At 39.4% G+C, this 19,730-nt stretch overlaps 1 protein-coding gene across 3 annotated transcripts in view; it reads right to left on the bottom strand.

The window, feature by feature from the left end:
- The window catches only part of LOC139740467 (cyclin-dependent kinase 17-like), a 95,706-nt gene that overhangs the window by 22,649 nt on the left and 53,327 nt on the right, over nt 1-19,730 (bottom strand). For 2 of the 3 annotated variants that reach the window (XM_071651059.1, XM_071651062.1), the window contains exons 3-6: nt 18,073-18,565; nt 9,473-9,606; nt 6,735-6,854; nt 1,538-1,709 (exon numbers count right to left, since the gene is read on the bottom strand). In XM_071651059.1, coding sequence (XP_071507160.1) covers nt 1,538-1,709; nt 6,735-6,854; nt 9,473-9,606; nt 18,073-18,217 — 571 coding nt within the window. In that variant the 5' untranslated portion in view covers nt 18,218-18,565. Of the gene's footprint in view, nt 1-1,537; nt 1,710-6,734; nt 6,855-9,472; nt 9,607-18,072; nt 18,566-18,894; nt 19,012-19,730 lie in introns of those variants that run through there. The other variant, XM_071651061.1, reaches the window with a different exon arrangement.

The following is a 19,730-nucleotide window of genomic DNA, read 5'->3' on the forward strand; positions in this document are numbered from 1 at the left end:
ATTTTTTGCCCTTGACCGGGCAAGAAGAGTTTCGGGTGTCTTTAATTCCACGGAATCAAGACATTAACTGCTGGAACATGTGGCAAGCAAAAAATATTCGCATGCTTTTATTTTCACGCTAGTATCAGGTTGCGCGAAATGCGTAAAAATTTCAACACCGTGAAAATTTCCACTTTTACAGTAGCTGGAATACTAAAAGTAAAGTATAAAATCAGGTTGCTCAATGACATCTGTGCAAATGTTTATCCTCAACGAAAAGGGAAAGTGGATCTACCATCATTCTCCCTTCAGTTTTCATGAAAAATTTCCTGTGTTTCCACTCTCATCTTTATTTTCCATTCTTTTTAAAACTATAAACTTGATAGTTTTCTCTGAACCTTATCTGTGTACGCGTCTTCTAATGTCTGCCGTCTAATAACAGTCGATGAAAAACATAATTTTTGTTTTCTGTCACTTTCATGTTAGCTTCCAGAAAACCATGCTCGGACTGTACACCACGTTTCTACCAAGCTCCAGTTATCTATGCAAATATCTGTACTTGTCCCTGTCACTGGGAGTGGCGTGACAGGGAAAGTGGGTTTCGTCCAACAGTCATGTTTACATCTTTGAACGCCTAACATTTGAAATTTTATCCTTGAATCAAGAAGCATCTAAAACTTGATCACCGTTGCTAGGCAGGAGATCCACTTAGACAAGGCAGCAAGCACGGAGGAAGCCTGTGATTGGATTTCGCTGGGCCCGCCTTCTCACAGCTAAACAGCATCCACTAATCTCCTCTTAGGTCAAACCATTAAAGGGGGACATTATGGTCTGGTGCCAAGTTGTGGTGTTGCTGTATAATGATACAATCAGACACGCTCCCCCCGCCCCTCCCCCCCCCCCCCCAATAAAAAAAGACAATATTGCTGAGAGTTACACTCTTAAAGTGAAACAAAAATGTATATTTTTATACAGTTTGTAGATAAAGACATGCAACCTGAAAAGGTGGAAACTTTTGCAGCTATAAAACTACTAATAAGTCACTGTAACATTTGTATTGCCACCATTACCATCAACATTCATCATAACCTTCCAAAGCTTGACATAAAATTGACGAGAGTTACTAGTATCATGGAGATGGTGATGAAAATCCAAAACATAAAGACAAAAAGTAACACAACATCAAGTCTTCAGCCACGAGTCTAAGAAACATACATACAATTTTGTAATGTACCGCCTACCTAAGGTACATGTATCAAAGGTTAACAGATAGAAAGAAATTGAAATATCACAGTTATGCACCAAAACTCCTACATTGTGCGAGCAATGGTGAAGACAAAACACCACTGGTTTACATAATATTTGCCAATTCTCTTTTCATAGCAAAATGTCTTTGCCACTCTGCACACAAGGTGATTGGTGATCACAACCCTTGGTAACAACCACTGGCTATCATGGTACATGTATGTTGGTGTTGATAAATTGAATGATTTTGTAATTCACCTTCAATACTGATGCCAGACTGTTTTTATCTTGTAGTCTCCCTTCAAGGACCTACCTTCTCTTATTGCCGTGCAGGGAGCACCTTCCTCGTGTTCCAGCCGGATCTCCTTGAGGGCCACTAGGTTGTCCGTCAGCCTGCTCCGCCCCTTGAATACTGTGGCATACGTCCCCTCCCCAAGCTTGTCCAGTTTGGTGTAGGTCTCCATCTTGCCGAAGCCTATCTCTGACTGCAGTAGGGAAATAGAAGACAGTCAGAAGCGTGGTGAGCATTACTACTACTGGCTTTTTCCTTTCTAAATGTCTTATTATGTTAAATATTGAACCAAGGATGCCAAAACTAGTCAGCAGCATTATACAGTGTTCTATGGGACGAAAAGGTACAATGCATGTGTCTGGTGGAAAAGAGTAATTTTTCCTTTTCTGCAATGGACATGTGCAGTAATGCAATTTCAGAAAAAAAAAAATGTTACTTTCCATGAAAATTGCAGAAAAAAAAGTATAAAATACTGCAAAAAAGTAACAGTTCACATCTCTGATGAACTATTCACATTATCCACAAATGCAATGATGTACAGCTTTAATTCACAGAGCTGAAGAGGTACAGCATTAGATATGTGAGATGCAGTATAACTGACAGTAGATATTATGTTATCCACAATATGTAAGATCCAAGTACTTTCACACACAAAGAAATACTGCACAACAGCAATCATACAGTATCTCATAACAGTACTACTGTCACAAAAGTAACAAAGCTATCTCTACTAAAAGCCTGTGTGTTGTGCACTGTTTGTTTGTTTGTTTGTTGTTGTTTTTTTTGGGGGGGCAGCTTTTTCCCTCAGAGATCCATTCTGGTGGAATTCCATCCCTCCTCATTGGAAACATGTGAATTCTGATAATGTCAAAATACTTATGAAAACCTTCTGGGACTACACTGCACTTTAATACTGAATAGCAAGTACCACTGTACACATTGTTGGTTTTTCCTGCTATCTACCCTGATTTCATTTGTTCTCATGTTTCCACCGATGCTGCACAGTGTAAACAACCGCAGTGTTATGCATTACTAAGACTGATGTTGTAATTATCACCATGTACATGAATATACTTGGCATTTACTGCGCCCTCCCATTAGGCACAGAGCTCCATTAGGCGCAGAGCACTTTACATCATAACAACATCCTTGAACTTTTCTGCCATACATGTGATCTACTGTATGTGACTGATTGGTCTCAGGAGCAGCGTCATGTATCAACCAACGTTATGACAAGCTGCAATATACGCTTTTATGAATGAGTTATCAGAATCGATTCTTTTAACACATAAATGGCAGTGCTCACTGAACACATTACTGCAGTGGCAACAAAGGTTCTCACTCCCGACCTTGCGCAATAAACATTAAATACTATAAACCATATGTGCATATCAAGGTAACCTGCAAATATTTGGTAATGAAAATGCTATGCAAATACAACAGCTATATTTGGTCCTGAATCATAGACTGTGAAGGCAATACAAATACACACATACTAAAACAATAAAGTACATACAGTGTAAATAAAATATGGAGAGTTTAATTTGTATCAAGCACTCATGTAGCACTAATGTAGCACTATGATCCGACAGTGCTGTATGCATACAGGTCAATATACTGTAATAGTGGAAATCTGTGTGCATTGCTCATAACTAGAAGCTAGCGAGAATATTTTTGCATGCCATATGTTCCAATATTTCATGTCCTGATTCCGCGAAATATAAACACATGAAATTCATCGTACCAAGCCAAGCACAAAAAAATTAATCACGCAAAAATATCCACTTTTACAGTATAATGCATGATCAGCAATTCTTTCTTCTTTTTTTGTTGTTGATATATCAGTAGTTAATGAAAGACATTTTCTACATGGATCTACTTGCTGTACAGAGTATTGTGACTTTCCACACTTTTTCTTTTCTTATCTTTATTTATCTTTTAAATGTCTCCTTCAATAACAGTAAATGAAAGAAAACTCATCATCTTGCATCCAGGCCATGTATACAAACATACACATGTATTCAAATATTTAAATGATAAAGAAATGATAGAAAACTATGGATTCTAAACACCTAGAATGACTAGAAATCAGTCCTTGCTTTTCTCTTTCATGAAGCAAGAGAGGCGATGTAGCATACGTGTACACACCCCTTGATGAAACATACGTGACCCATGCTCACAATCTGCTGGCAGGTAAAGTGATAGGTTCATAAAGGGCTGTGTTTGTCCACAACAGCCGCATACATATTACCAATATTATGACTTGGCTTCTCTCCCATTCAAGGCCCATCATAGTGCTGCGCCGTTAAGGTAGCATATACCTCACTTACAACCATGTACATAGACCGGAAAATTCCTAATCAAGTTGTCATTATGCATCACTCATGACTTCAATCAATCACCTGTCATTTTGAATTTCTTTCTTTTGAAAATGTGAACATGTAACATCTTTAGTAAAATGTTTGCAGTAAGCAAAATTACAACCACACAAATTTCATCTTTTTTTTACTGCAAGGAAAAAAAATCCAAACAGCAATCACTTGCATTAAGAGCTGCCATCTTTACAGCGGTACCATAATTGGATTTAAGTATAAAATTACACTGGCTTTAACTTCCCTGATTTCTGGTAGTTGTCGTCATCTCGTAAGAGGCCTGAATACCTGTCTAAATGTCACATCACAACTATGAACAAGATCTTCGTATCTTTTGTGAGTCACAATTTTCTCTTCCAATGAGCCTACAAAATGTATTTTTGTTCGAGAGCAGCATCAACAATGTTAAAAATACCTGTCACGATATTCTACAGGAGTTTAATGATGGCAACCTCTATCATGTAATAGTGAGGCAACAAAACAACACAATCTCATTCTTTCTGTACGTGCATAACATTGTTTCTTTTAATTACCAGTATTCAAAAACAATTCCTTTCTTCTCGATTCTGCTAATATTAATTGTAATGATGATTACCAGTCTACACATATCCTGCAAATTAAAGTACTGTAAAACGAGGAATTTTCGCGAGCACTTTAATTTCGCGAATTTCGCGAGTGCCAAGATTCGCGAAATTAAAATGCACGCAAAAGTCCTTGTTTACACTATATGCATTGAACGCCAGTGGCACTTCACGAAAATTTCACGCCATGAAAAAGGCTGTCAGCTCCAATTCGCGAAAATTTCATGCCGCGAATATATCATGTTTTACAGTATCTTTTTTTTGGGGGGGGTGAGTCCTTTCAGAGTTCAAACAAATGAACTAAATGCTGCGATGCTAGAGTTACATAAAAGTCAACATTTTCAGGTGAACTAGGATGCCCTCAAGGCATTTTTACACACATTCGAATATCATTCTTCATAGGCACTCATAACTTACCACTGAGAATTTTCGGTGATATCCCATTGAGCTAGCTTTCCCTTTTAAAACCCATCAACCACCTGGTACAAATTGTGTACATGTACTCTCCCGGTTGGGCTACAAATGTAGCTTTTCCTGTTGGGCTAGCTTGTCCCATTGGGCAAGCTTCCATTTTTAAACCCCATTAAAGGTCCAGTTCACCTTTGGGAGCAGTGATTTAAAAATGTTCAAGATATCACATTTGATGCATATGAGTAGGTCTGTTGTACCACAAAACATCCTACCATATAAAATTTTTGCAATAAAGCCTAAAATATAAGGAGATATCAGTATTTTTCTTAATAAACCTTAACTGTCTACGGTGTAGTCTGGAAACATTTTTTTTTATTATAACTATTGTTCACATTTTGTATATATTTAACGATACTTAACATCGATTCTACTGAATCAAATTTTTACACTGATTGTTTCTATCCCTAACTCACATTTTAGAACTATTTTATGGCACTAATGCTGGGATTTTGTTCAATCTGCAAATAGTAAATTATGCCTTTAAAGATAATAAAAAGTTTTGGTACCTCAAAAGTTTCCCTGAATTTCCTTGTCTTGGTTTGTGTTTCACGTTAAAGTACGTTGTCTGTGAGAATTACTCACCCCAAAGTGCTCTCATGTCTTAGTAATCATGCAATAATGGTTTCGTACCAGAGCCGTCATCGTACGGCGTTGATAAATATTGTACGAAACCACTGACTGCGACCAGCAGCGAGCAGCCCATTGTACGCATAGCTAACTGCGACCAGCAGCCCCATACGCATAGCGTAATGGGGCTTCGCATTGTAGCATTCAGGATCATGACAGAATTAGTATCGCGGGTAAATGTCAACTTAAAATCCAAAAATTTCTTCGATTTGAAGACTTACCAAATAAGTTGAAGTATTGAAAACAGGCTTCAAACAACATTTGGTTCTGCCAATAGTCCCTTTCTTTTCAAATTGATGACTGAATGTGACTCGCTCGAGAGGACCTTGGGAGAGCTACATACACTGACTACTACGGCCAGCGCATGCGCACACAAACATCTTATCCGTTGATGGATTTGAAATTTGTGCGCATGTGATGTGTTCGCATGCACTGGCTGTAGTATTCAGTGTATGGTAGCTCTCCCAAGGTCCTCTCGACCGAGTCACATTCAGTCATCAATTCGAACAGAAAGGGACTATAGGCAGAACCAAACGTTGCCTGAAGCCTGTTTTCAATACTTCACCTTAATTGGTAAGTCTTCAAATTGAAGAATTTTTGGGATTTTAAGTTGACATTTATTCTGCGATACTAAATCTGTCATGATCCTGAATGCTACAATGTGAAGCCCGATTACGCTATGCGTATGGGACTGCTGGTCGCTATGCGTATGGGGCTGCTTGTCGCAGTTAATTGCATGATTACTAAGACATGAGAGCACTTTGGGGCGAGTAAAGCCAGGCTGACACTTGCACGACTTTTGGCCACGATTTTGTCGTGGCAAGTCGTGACCAAAATTGTGAACAATTCAAAATTCTCGTCCGGACATGGCACGCAGGTCACGACGGGTCTACGCACAGTTCACGCCAGTTTACGACTAGTTTGCGCACTGGCACGACTCGAGTCGTGCCAATGCGTGCCACAGAATCGTGCAAGTGTCAGCCTGGCTTAAGTCTCACAGTGTTAGTTATATGAAAGGTACTTTAACCTGAAACACAAACTAAGACAAGGAAATTCAAGGAAACTTTTGAGGTACCAAAACTTTTTATTATCTTTAAGCATGTGCTCTCCCTGCAACTATTTGCAAACAAATGTGGGCGGGGCCTTTGTGGTCTCCCCCTCACTCACCAGTGATGCTCTCCGAGATCTCCTGCTCATCTTCTCAAAGGGAGGACTAAGGCTGTACTTCTCTATAAACTGGTCCGGAAGTTGCATGTCAGCGGGCAGGGATAACCTCTTGGATATATCCTGGAAAAAAAAAGGGGAAATGTGTAATAAACACACATATTCATACTGGTGAATTATATCTTCAGGCAAAGCATGGGAGTATCCCTCCAATATTAGAATCAGCACAAAGTCGGCATGATACCTAGCACACAAAATAGATGGTTTATCTATTTTAATTGATCTTCAGTTCCATGAAACAATCTTTGATTACACAGCACAGTCTTCCTAGGGGTTTTGCATGAAAACAAATTGTCATTAGCAACCCTGATGTACAGTATAGCAGCCAGCATTGGAAAGAGTAGACAGCATATTGACAAATTCAGCAAACCTTATCATGTCTATTAAGTAGCTATCAGCATGCAAGCTAGCAAGCACTTGGCAGATTTTTGTTTGTTTGGTTGGTTTTTTTTTTTTTTTGGTTTTTTTCAAAGCAATTTCCTCCAAACCAGCAACAGTGTAGACTGATATTGTAGAAGTAACCTAGGGATTGTTCATCCACTGCTAAATCTATGTTGCACAAGGAAACATATGCCCCCTAAATATGCATTGACATTCCTCCCACAATGATAGCTGATTCTTTTTATTCTCTGTAAGAAAGATTGCATGCTCAACCTGTATTACCAGAATTTTTAAACGGAATGTCTTTAACTACTCTCTCTCAAAAAAACAAAAACAAATTCTCTTCACGCAACCTTATTATTCTCACTGATCTCCCATATTTACTCAGACATGGAGTTGTCAGTTTTTGAGAATCTTGGCATTAACGACCTGTCATCTGAACTAAACCTTTAAGACAGGCTTATAAACCACAACTGCAAGTGATGCAGGATAAATTCCGACAGCTGTGTTACCTCTTTCCATGTTATCACACAATGACAAAAACAAAATTATACAAATAACCTAAAAGTGCCAATTCTGCGGCTCTACCCAGAATAGGAAAGAAAAAAATCCAACAGTTGAGGTATCTAGGAGGAGGTTTTAAAGGGCAGCTTGTGAACTTTCTTACTCCCCCCACCCACCCCCCACCCCCACACCCTAAAAAATGTAACCCCAAAAAAGCAATTAGGTATACAATGTTGTCCAAACACCTACAATCTTAACGAACCAACTCTGACCAGTGGCTCAAAGACAGAGCCACATCACTTGCTATAAAGTTTCATTACCCATGCCTCATTTTATCAAGAAGTCAAAGGAGAGATACTTTTGTCAACTAGGAATGGTAAATGTTGCTTTTGCTTCCTTATTTCAGACAAGAACTATCATTTATGAAAGCACCTAGAAGTGCACAAGTCATCTGACACTTGTGGAGAGCAACTGCAAATTTTGTAAACAATCACATTTTCACAACATTCTTTTGCTGTAGGTGGAAGCTTTCTAGAGCTTGGCTTATGTCAGTTGCCACAATCATTTTCTAAGGTGCATGTGAGTCCAATTCTTCTTTTCATTAATCTTTGTGTTTGATTTAACAATGCTGATATCTAGGAGCCTTCCTTCATAAAAAACACATTTGGCGATTATTTAGGCACGATGACAGCAGATTTCACACCAGCAGCTAAGAGTGCTCGCAGCTGCTCAATTGTTGCTCAGCTACTGCCATGGAAACTGTAAGCACTTTAGTGGCTGCAACTGTTGTAAGTGTGCCAGGAAATGCGACCCTGACACTAATTCAGATCAGTGTGAAAAAGGCAGGGGGAGAGACTGCAACAAAGGTAAGGAGAAGAGGGAGAGACAGACAGACAGACAGACAGACAGAATGACAGACAGACTGACTGCGCTATAAAAGAGAGAAACCAGTTCATCACAAGACGATGGCATTCTGCTTTAAATACATTACACATTATATCAAGGGCAGGTTCCTCCCAAAGGGAGATATTTTCCATTTTCCTTCTTCGCATTGAGTTCAGTTTCCATGACGTCAATGCTCTTTGTTGGCTAATGTAATCTAGACAAATATACTCTGAACACAGCACGCACATAGCTATTGTAGATGCAATATCAGTGCAAACAAAATAATGAAAGACAATATTATCAGATTTGAATACAAGGATATGGATTTCATCACACCAACTACAACATGTATGTCATACATAACTAAATTAAAGTGTTGTCAAATCAGTGCATACAATCAGTGCACACTGACAGTTCTGATTTTATGTTAATGTGCTTATCATATCATACGCCCACACACAATAAACCTCACAAATTTCCTTATAACACAAGGATATTACTATCTTTATAGGAGTTACAACTTTTGACACTTGAAAGTCTGTAGTACTCGTGCACGTCACATTAGGGCCAAGTGTCTATAAAGCTTATGTCATTGAGCAAGTCTACGCCGATCAAGATCTCCACAAGAGCTATACAGACAATGGCTATTTCATAGAATTTGAAACGAAAATAGTCACTTTGTATAAGAACTTCACACCCAACAGAAGTCTCTCACCAAAAGAAGTACGACAGCATTAAGCATACTGAGTATTCTTATATATAGTACATAGGCTAACACTTGGCAACAAACATATTATCAAAAATCATCTGGCAACTGTGAGATGTGGGTTGGCACAGTGCCCATGAAGCTCATTCAACTCAAGAAGACGGCCGTGCCCTGGTTATGAACGGATGAGACCGGTAGCACTCACCTCACTAAACCTCCTCTGGAGTCTGCTCGGATGTTTGTGCCTCCTCCTGACTGGCGTATGACTCTCATCAGATGCTCCCGACGTCTGGTCGCTCTCCCCGTCCGAGCTGCGCCATCGATTCTGCGTTACAATTTCTGTCACGGCGAAATGAAAAGAGGGAGACGTGGATGAAGAAAGAGGAGGAGAGAAAAACATGAAAGCCGGATGTTGCACGAACGAATGTTTGCCTCTATCATTTCTCCTTGCCACCAATAATTAAGCTGCAGGAATATGACAGCAAACTCACAGCTCGTCTTCTCTGACATAACAATTAGGGGCGTATCACACAGGGTCAGTTCTGTATGTCACAGAAATCACAGGGAGAGATACAACAAGCCCAAATCGACACAAGCTGCAGATGATGGATAGTGAGGCTTCATCAATTTTCTGTCCTAGTCTAAACACAAATTTTGACTCACTATGCAAAGATATATATCTCTCTCTTTTTTCCATCACAGTATTTGAGTTGGGAAAAGAAGGGAGGGATTAATTCCACAATATTTTTGAAACATCATGTCATTTTCTGCTTCTCCTTGCTGCGCATTGACAGTCTCATTTCTGAATAGTATGTCAAGATGGTGGGAGAAAAATATAATAGAGGGTTTAGAAAGACTGCATTACACAAACAAAATACATCAAATAATCTCACTGAATCACAGTAGCACTCAGTACTAATCTGAAGATGGATCTTAATACTGGTACATAAGGAAATAATCAAAATGTGTAGCAACATTTCTTCCCATCTAATACACCACATGCATAATGACATACATTTTGTACTTGCATCAACACCTCTCCTGTTCACTGATAAAACACTACAAGTAACTGGAATCTACAATTGTACCATGAGACTTGTGCTCTATTATTGGAATCCGAAGCCATTCTTCACTAGAAACAATGGCTTCCTCTAAGCCAGTGTCATTGGATGCATCTTGTTAGACACCAATGCTTTTCACTAAATCCTTTGCAATCATCTGAAGCCCTAAAATTTTAGCTATTTATATCCTATAGACAGCAAAAGGACTGCTATAAGTATTGTTCAAACATATATAATCGTCACTGGGGTGACAACATCTTGCATGATCTACAAAACATCAAATGTGGTAAGGCAGCTAAGATTTGGACAGGACATCACTAAACTGATCATCTGACCATTATTCTAAAAAAGTCATTTTTTCGCCAAAATTTTAGACACAAGGTCTTGTCACCCCAGCACTGATATTGTTAATCATGAGAACATAAGGACTGTCAAAAATAGGAAATTGGCAACTTGCATTTTCAAACAATTTTTACACAAATGATTTGTCAATTTTAAAATCCTTAAAGGTTATTTCTGGAAGTAGAGAAGACTTTACAACACGCACTTTTAACCCATCCCCTCCCCCAATGAAAAAAAAAAAATGCTGAAGATATTGATGTTCCCTGTGTAGAACAAATGGGGAATATGAGCAGTTACATACAATACAATTCATACAATACAGTGTGTCCTACATACGAATTGTAATGTCAACTACAACTTTTTATCCACGAGTGATATAAAGTACTATCACCCCCCTTCACAAGTCTTGATGGTGGGTTTCAGAATTCATCAAATCCAGAAATCAAAAGACGCAGCCGTTATCCTAGGAATCCATACATTTTCAAGAATTCATCAATGTCATACCTGTGAGAAAAAGCATTCCCACCAGTTTTCCGGCCCACACAACACTTGGTACAAGCGTCTAATATGATCCAGCTCTTGTAAAGCACACAATGGATATGATTTGGAGGAAGTTTGTTCTCCAAACATCAGCCGGCCTCTGCTGTGGGGAATCTCTTCACTACACTGACTTGTGCAGGTAACTCACACTGGCAATATTTCCTTCTTTCCCCCGCTTGATACAGAGCCTCACTAAAGAGTTAACAAAGCATTCTTAAGCCTGGGTGGTGTTGCTGCAGAACGTGTGAGCAGTAAATTGATCCTAATTGGGCTGTATGTGTGGTGAAATTAAAGCCCCTATTGAACGTTTGGCAATTAAATAATATTGAAGAAAACTTGGCTTTATTTCCTTCACAGTAGTTGATTTGGCAACTTGACGTTGTATGTGATGTAACAAGAAAAACACAGCCCCTGTGAATCTTCAGTGTAATCACGGTTCTTCCAGAGGCTCTACCATTAGTTACCATTACTAACCTAGCAGAGTCAGGGATCCATTTTTATGCCCAGATCAAGAGGAACATCATGGCCCGAATTCACAAAGGTGGTACAATTGAAACCATGGTTTAAACCATGGACAAAGACTGTAGTTTTGTATGGGGCGCCACATGTCACATCGCCTATTTCATTACGAAATCAGTCATTTCAGCGATTTCATCAACGAAATGTTAACATTACGTCGATGAAATGATCATTTCGTTGAAGAAATGACTGTCGAAGAAATGACTGATTTCGTAACAAAATAGGCCATACAAAACTACAGTCTTTGTCCATGGTTTAAACTATAGTTTCAATTGTACCACTTTCGTGAATTCGGGCCCATGGGTTTAACAAAAAGAAAAAAAGATCATGTCCATGAACATTTGTAATCACATGGCAGGACTCGAATCAGGACCAGTGTTAAAAAAGCCAAAAGTCCTATGCACTATAACACACTGCCCCAATTTCTATCTTATCCATCTTATACAATTGGAGGAAGGACTGAATTTTAGTTTTCCTTCTTCCTTCCCATCCCAACCCTTTGCCTAAAGAAGGCAGTCAATAGTTCCTGTACCCTTCTCAGACCTGTTCATGTCTGACTCTGGTCGGGGCTGCCTACTTTAGCCTTTAACAGGCCCACAGGAATGCTGTCGCTGGAATGCAATTACAAGTTTGTTGCACAAGGTATGTACAATATGTATATATTATACAAGACTTGACCACTGGGTAGAATTCCTGCAGTTCAATGCCATGAGAGGCCTAATTTCATGGTACCAGCAGCCTGGTAGAGGCTAGAGATCAAGCAGAGAAGGGAAGGTCATGCTGTGTGCCCCCAGTGCCATGGAATGTTTCTTTATGTTCCGTATTAGCTATCATCACAGAGAACAATCTATTCCTCCTTTGACATCCACTCATCTCACGGCATCCTTGTTTTGAATTCTCCTGTGTATGATCTCAAAGATAGCCAGGCAAAGGTTTCTCATGAAGGCACAATCATGTATCAACAAAAGAGATCAAGCAAATGTCATGACCAGTTTTCCATTCCAGAGCTATTTCTGACGAAGCAGCCAAAATACCTTTTCTTCCACAAGCCTGCCTCATTGGTAATGGTAATGGAATCTGACACGCGCTTGGAGATTGTTTACTCATTATACTCTGGGCTGGAGCTGTCCTGGCCCACAGTCCATGCTCAGGCAGGAGGAGGGTTTGGTGGAGAGGAGACAAGCAGGCATCAGAGAGAAGATTTGGCTGCTGACGCACATCAAATGCAATCAGTGCGGGTAAGACTGCAGTGAATATGGGATTGTAGTCAAGAACATGACTGCAAACTGGATCATTGTGACTCAACTCCAGCGTCAGGTGTGGACTGACATTTATGGGAAAATTCATTCGCTGTGCCACAACTAGGATCTCAGTTACAGAGCAGAGAACCATTATCTGAATAGACTTTTCAAGCTGTAAAATTTACAGTGAAGCAAGAGAGCACATTGTATACCAGGCACGACACCACAACAAAAGTCTCATAAAATATTTCAAGAACAATCCAAAACTTTGTCGCAGCATAGCCTGCTTTAGAATACAAATATCATACAAGTTCTCTACTGTGCATACAGATAGTATCTACAAAATGAAGCAGGTTACTTGGTATATAGATCACTATCATTATAATTTCATTTACAAACAAGAAATTTGATATATAATTTGATATATTATATCTAATACAAATTTTAACTACTTCTGCAAGAGCTAAACTGGTGCAGTGTGTAATGTCACTCATGAGTGGGAATGAATAACCTTGATCCCAATAACACATCATGGTGCAGTGTATCTTTGAAGAACAAGACTGACTGACTGATAAATCATTGATCACGTACAAAGAGGTGAGATGGTTAGAGTGCCAAAAGTGCTAATTGGGTTTCTCAATCAATAGTACACTTGGTCAAGGCACGTGCACTTTGCACTTTAAAAGGTTGCTACTGCCTGCTCCATGTAAAACATGACTGCTTCCAGTGTTTCAACCTTCAGTGTCTGACTGTAGTACAATGTATGTACTTGATTTAAATGGATACTATATATATGTGCATCTTTAAGTCAAAATAAAAGAAACACCATGCTTTGTCATAAATGAGCTAACATGAAAATGTTTCCTTTCACAGCATCTACATATGTTTGTCCATGAAACAAGCAATTTTGTGCTTTGTGTTTTGGACTTGCACTGTTTTAAACATGGTTAAAAATCAATTGGAATACATTGTAATTGTATCATTTTCTAATAGGCTACTCTTTGATATTAGTATCGAACACCATGCATAACTAAATTGATATTCCTGATTTAGAACTTTCTCTATCATGCTCTGTTTTTATATTTGATATTTTCATTACTCAAACGTTTTGTTCATATTTGTGCACAGCATAATTTGTATCCAGTGACAATGACACATCAGTGCTACTATGACTTTAAAATCTGCAACTTTTGAAAGTCTTTCCAATTTTCCCTCTAACTTTTCTGCATGCATGGTACTAAGACATGATATGTCAGGAAAATGTGATGGCCCCTTCCACTTTGTGAAAATCTTCTCATTATACTGTGTGTGATAAAGCCAATGGTTCAATCACACAGTAATTTGTTTTTCCACCAATGTAAGGACCTTAAAAAAAAAAGTTGCAGTGCAGCATGGTTATGAAAGTCATAATTAACTTCAGCTCAGCAAATAACATCATTAATGAGTGGTGTAACAGCCATGGGGGAAGGGGGGGGGGGGGGTTCATTGTGAACTACACATGTAATACATCATGTTTTCATGATTATCCAACGTGCACAAAATTATCCAACATGTATATCTTTGGCCAAATAACGATCATCTGCACATATATTTATATGCTAAACGAGGGCATCAAAACAGCCTGCTGTTTGTGTTGGCTTTGGGTTGAATACTGACATATTATGTAAATGATTATACAGTAATGAGGCGACTAATGAAGAATTTACCATTAACAAGTGTACATTTCCCATGGATAACGAGTGGCCAACCTGTAATTATTCCCCAGGTCCCATAAAACGAGAGCACAATTTTCCGCCGAGCATGGTGGGCTGTCAAGCTCGGTGATGGTACAAAACAACAACCAAAAAAAAAAAACAAAAACAAAACACACACACACATGAAGGATCACCATGCCTACCCCAGTGTTCTCAATCGTCAGGCAAACTCGGCAAATTACTCTTCAAACACAGCCATGTCTGTGACATTTACAGAACAAGAGACATTGATGGTGGTCGCATTCATCTGATGTCCGGCACCAGCCCTCCCCCTCACAGAGAGATTTCCCGCTAGTTGTATGTTTGCCTCCGAAAAGACAGCTCTATCTTAAAAGAAAAAAGTCTTGCTAATGACAGTCAACATCTCCAGCACTTCATTAGTGGATAATTAGATCATTCTTTTCATCCAGTTGAGGTGTCTATTGATAGTGTACATCAATAAGATAGTGAAATGAATGCAGTCATTAAATAATTGCATACACAGACTTTGTGCATGTTTTATCCATTTTATGAAAGAGGTATTACAGGGGGAGGGGCGTATGACACCTACACTGTACCCATACTTCTTTGAGACGATAGCAGCACTGCCATCTTTTCTTGATACCGATGCAATGTACAAAATCAGTTTCAGTTTCATAAAGGAAAATATATGGCTCTGCCAGGTCTGCATCATCTTTGAAGAAACAGATTGTGAGGACACAACAACAAAAATGATTCCTGTACAAATTCATCACTCCTTGGCACGTTATCAACACAAAATATCACCCCACTCACCCTGCCAACATTTCAATTACAGCCAGAAAATGGTTTCATGCAACTATACATGTGTAAACCATGCTCTTCATGAAATCTGCCCACCCTGAAATTCTCTGAACATGTGCCGGGCAAATGTTTCTCCGCTTTAGTTCAGAGTATCCCCGCACCTGGGAAACTGCTTCTGTGTGACAACACACTATCCAATGTAGCAAGACACAATTCGGGGGAGAGCGTGTGGCGTGGTGAATCAATCTAGAAGCCATTAGTGGCTGAAGGGTTCAGAGAGTAAGTTACTAAATCTGGGTATTTGTAACATCTGAGAGTCCGTGTCCTGCTTAACATCAGCACTCCCACTCGCAATGGTAATGTTACCACAAATCTACCCAGATGGTGTACTGTACAAGGTGTACAATCCCAAGGAATATAATTTCTCGTTTAAAATACTTCCATTCCAATCATGGTATGCAACGGCTGCACCATATGATCAGGGGCGGATCTAGCTTTTTTCCAAGGAGGGGGTTTAAGGGTTGAGCTGGGTATTGCAAAGTGAGTGAGAGCAAAGCGAGTGGGGGGGGGGGGAGGGTGTGGGAGGGGGGTATCCCCCCTCCCACAGTAGGGAGATTTTCAATTTTTAGGATTGCCAGCTTGCAATTTTAAGCATATTAATTACTTCGCATGCTCTATTTTCTCTCTCTCTCTTTTTTTGCCAAACATATATACAATGTATATATTATATATATATATATTGTTTTTTTTTTTTTGGGGGGGGGGGTTGGTGCAGCCCCACCCGCGCCCCAAGCGCGGTGGAACATGTCTGGTTTGGGGGGGGGGGGGGCAAAATTTCGACGGGGATGGGCTCATTGATGTGATGGTTTGAGATCCTCGGCGAGGGAGCGAAGCGACCGAGCGGGGGTAGGGGGAGTACAAAAGTCGCGTTTATAGAGCATTTAAAAGCAAATTTCTAGGAAATTAAAAAGTGGATAGAATCATTTGCAAATGACTATGATTATACGGGGGTATAACATTATTTCATGAGACGGTGTGAGATCTGCGGCGAGAGCGAAGCGACAGAGCGGGGGAGGGTGTGGGAGGGGGATATACCTCTTCCCATGTCCCACGCATAGGGACTTTTTGTAAAAACAGAGTATAAAAGTCGCGTTTCTAGGGCATTTAAATCAAATTCCTAGGGAACTAAACACAGTTAAAAAAAATCCCCGCGAAGGACTATGATCATAAATTATGCAAACTATTCATTCTATTATAAGTATGGACAGAGCGAGCGAGCCACTCTCACTTTGCCATTCGTCTGAAATGTATTCATTAAAAGCTAAAACGTAATCGCATTGTTTGAGCAATAAAAATTATTCTTGTATTACAAGAAAGCATAGAAGAAAAGAAAAAAAGTAGGCTTTACTAAAGGTATGTTCCACGGGGCACACTCGAGGACGCGAGGCTACCATCTATACACTAAATTTACTCATAAAGTAAATATTAGTGTATAAAGATATGATAATGTATATTGATAGTGTATTATAATTTTCGCCCCATTAGGGGCGAAAATTTTGCATATTCAGTTTTAAAATTGACAGCTTTTACGCAAGAACAGTGCCTTTATTGTTGATTTTGGTCTTCAAATAATTGACTAATTAGTTGTTGTTTGTTTGTATGTTCTTATTTTTTTTTTTACTTGGCAGCCCAAGAGGGGGGTTTAAACCCCCTAAACCCCCCCTGTAGATCCGCCACTGATGATACACCTCAAGAAAAATTTCTAATAGGAAAGACATTCTGAAACACAATTAATCATGAATTTTTAACTTGACTTATAAATAAAAAGTCATCCCTGAACGAGAATTGTTTTGAACGTAAGAAGTGAAATTGAAGTTAGCACCCACAGCACTTTTGAGCAATATGGGACAAATATCAAGAGAAAAGTTTACATTCGTTTGACTGTCAATGAGGTGATTTAGAATATTCAAATGGTGTCCAGTATGCGTAGCAACACACCCCTTGTAGGCATGACTCCAGCTTCATCACTCATCACATTATATGCTGTGCTTCAAATCTCACTGAATTACAGTGGATGCACAATACTTTTTAAAAATTTGTATCCTCTACATCTAACAGGCTAGAGGAAGTCAATATTTGAACACAAATTAAAATAATTTTATCTTTCTAAATACATTAATACTCATAACAAAGATGACATTCTTATGATAAGTGTGTGTGTGTATTTGACTTTCGTGAAAATATGTAAAATGTATACGTATATGATACACCTTTCTGTATCTCCATGAAAGAATAAAATAAAATATGGATTGGGAATTATGACTGAGAGTGTGAATATTCCTGCATACCATAAAACATGAGAACTCTTTATTTTTAAGTAGAAAGTAAGGGTATAAGAGACTGCAAAGTGCTAAGCAATGGGTATAGGAGGGTATGGAAGGGTTGGATGCGTTGGCACATTCTACATTGATAATGCCGAAAATGAATTGATAGTGCAATGATAAAATGGGTTTCATTGTACTAGGAAATTGACATAAACCTAGAACACACTACAGCGTGCAGAAACCATGAAGTGCGATGACGTACCTATCTTACCACCTTCCTTGGTGCCATTGGTACCGTTCTCCTCAATGCTCATACTCTCCGTCAGCTCAGAGAGCGAGTCCTCGATCACAGAGTTACTCCGGAATGATTGCGACAGTCTCCTCTTTAGTCGCTTCATTCTACTCATCCCAAGTCAATAGCTGCTCACGAAAACATTGACGAGCCCTCCGGAAATGGCCCCCTCCGGCTTCAACGTTGTATGTACGTATGTAGTATATATTTCCTGAAGTATTCCGACACGTTTTGGGCAAGCGTCTCAGCTAGAAGTCTGCACTCTGAGAATTACGGTACGGAGTCATGCATTTAGTTGCTGCGGGTTATCAAAGAAGTTTTCTTCTTCTTTTTACGCTGGATTCCAGAAAAGCTGCTGATGCATCCTGTGCTCAAGGTTGCATAGATGCACTCTCTTCACTCACTCTGAAGGAAACATGCGAGTTGATCCGGCACTTCTTCACAGGGCCCCTCAAGTGTCAACCTATAAAGAAAGTGCAAAGAAAATGAGACAAAAAGAAAAATGATTGTAAATGTCATCTCCTTTCAGATGCATCACTGAAAAATACAAAATACATATTCTTGATCCAGCTTTTAATATTTTTGGGGGGTTTCTAATTTCGCAAATGTGAGATAAACACATTTAATCACAGAAACGCACTTCATTCCTCTTTTCCTAACCTGTAATAAGATACATGCATAATGATATGTGAGGACATACATGCATACATATATAGTACATATACAGATCGTCACACATTGAGCCAGCAATTAAATTGTGAAACCTAACGATCACAGAAGAAATGTTCTTACTGAGCAAATGGACAAGAATACATATTGCTCCAGGAGATATACACCACGCTACATTCAAATGTTAAAGGGCATCTCCTGGAGGGGATGGAAAAAATTGGAGAAAAGGAGTTCCCTTCTCAAAGGCAAGCTGCACGCAACAGCTTTCAGCCCTCCCCTGTGTAGGCAATACTGCATGTCCCTTTCGCCCCACCTGAAGACCAGGGATCTGTCGTCACGGCAGCTCGCTCTCTCGTTAGTTGGAAATGAGCGCTAACAAGCAGGGGGAGAGGGACGGGTGGTATCCAGCGCACGTCTCCAAAGCAAAGTCTTTCACTGGCTGCCTCGTCTGCATACGGGTCCGTGATTAAACACCATGACTCAGCTGAGGCAATACGTATACATACATTCGGGGCACATCATTACACGCATGCACGCGTACATGCACATGGCTTCACCGTGTGGCCAGAGTTCTTCCACCGATAAAAGTCTGTGGACGTTAAACAAACATCACACTGCACAGACCTCAGTCAACACATCAGCCAGGCAGGCAGGTTTTTTTTTTTTTTCCCCTAGTCATGACAGATTTAAATACATAAATTGCATTCATCATGTGTACATCATGCAGAACAATACTTCATTGTACTTTGTCTAATGACGTACAAACAGCTATCGTGAGTTCAAACATTTGAATTATAAAATGCCGGTACCATCTCAACTAATCATTGTGTTTGCTCTTTTATCTTCTTTTCTGTAATTTAAAGTCCAGTCTTACCCCTCTTACTCACTATGGACTTTGCATTCACTCCTTAACACAATCTCCTTCCATTTGTTTGATATATCCACACTTCAAGAAGTTC

Source organism: Diadema antillarum, unplaced genomic scaffold (assembly GCF_040938485.1).
Source record: "Diadema antillarum isolate AM-2024a unplaced genomic scaffold, OU_Dant_1.0 seq00000855_RagTag, whole genome shotgun sequence".
NCBI classification, from domain to species: domain Eukaryota; kingdom Metazoa; phylum Echinodermata; class Echinoidea; order Diadematoida; family Diadematidae; genus Diadema; species Diadema antillarum.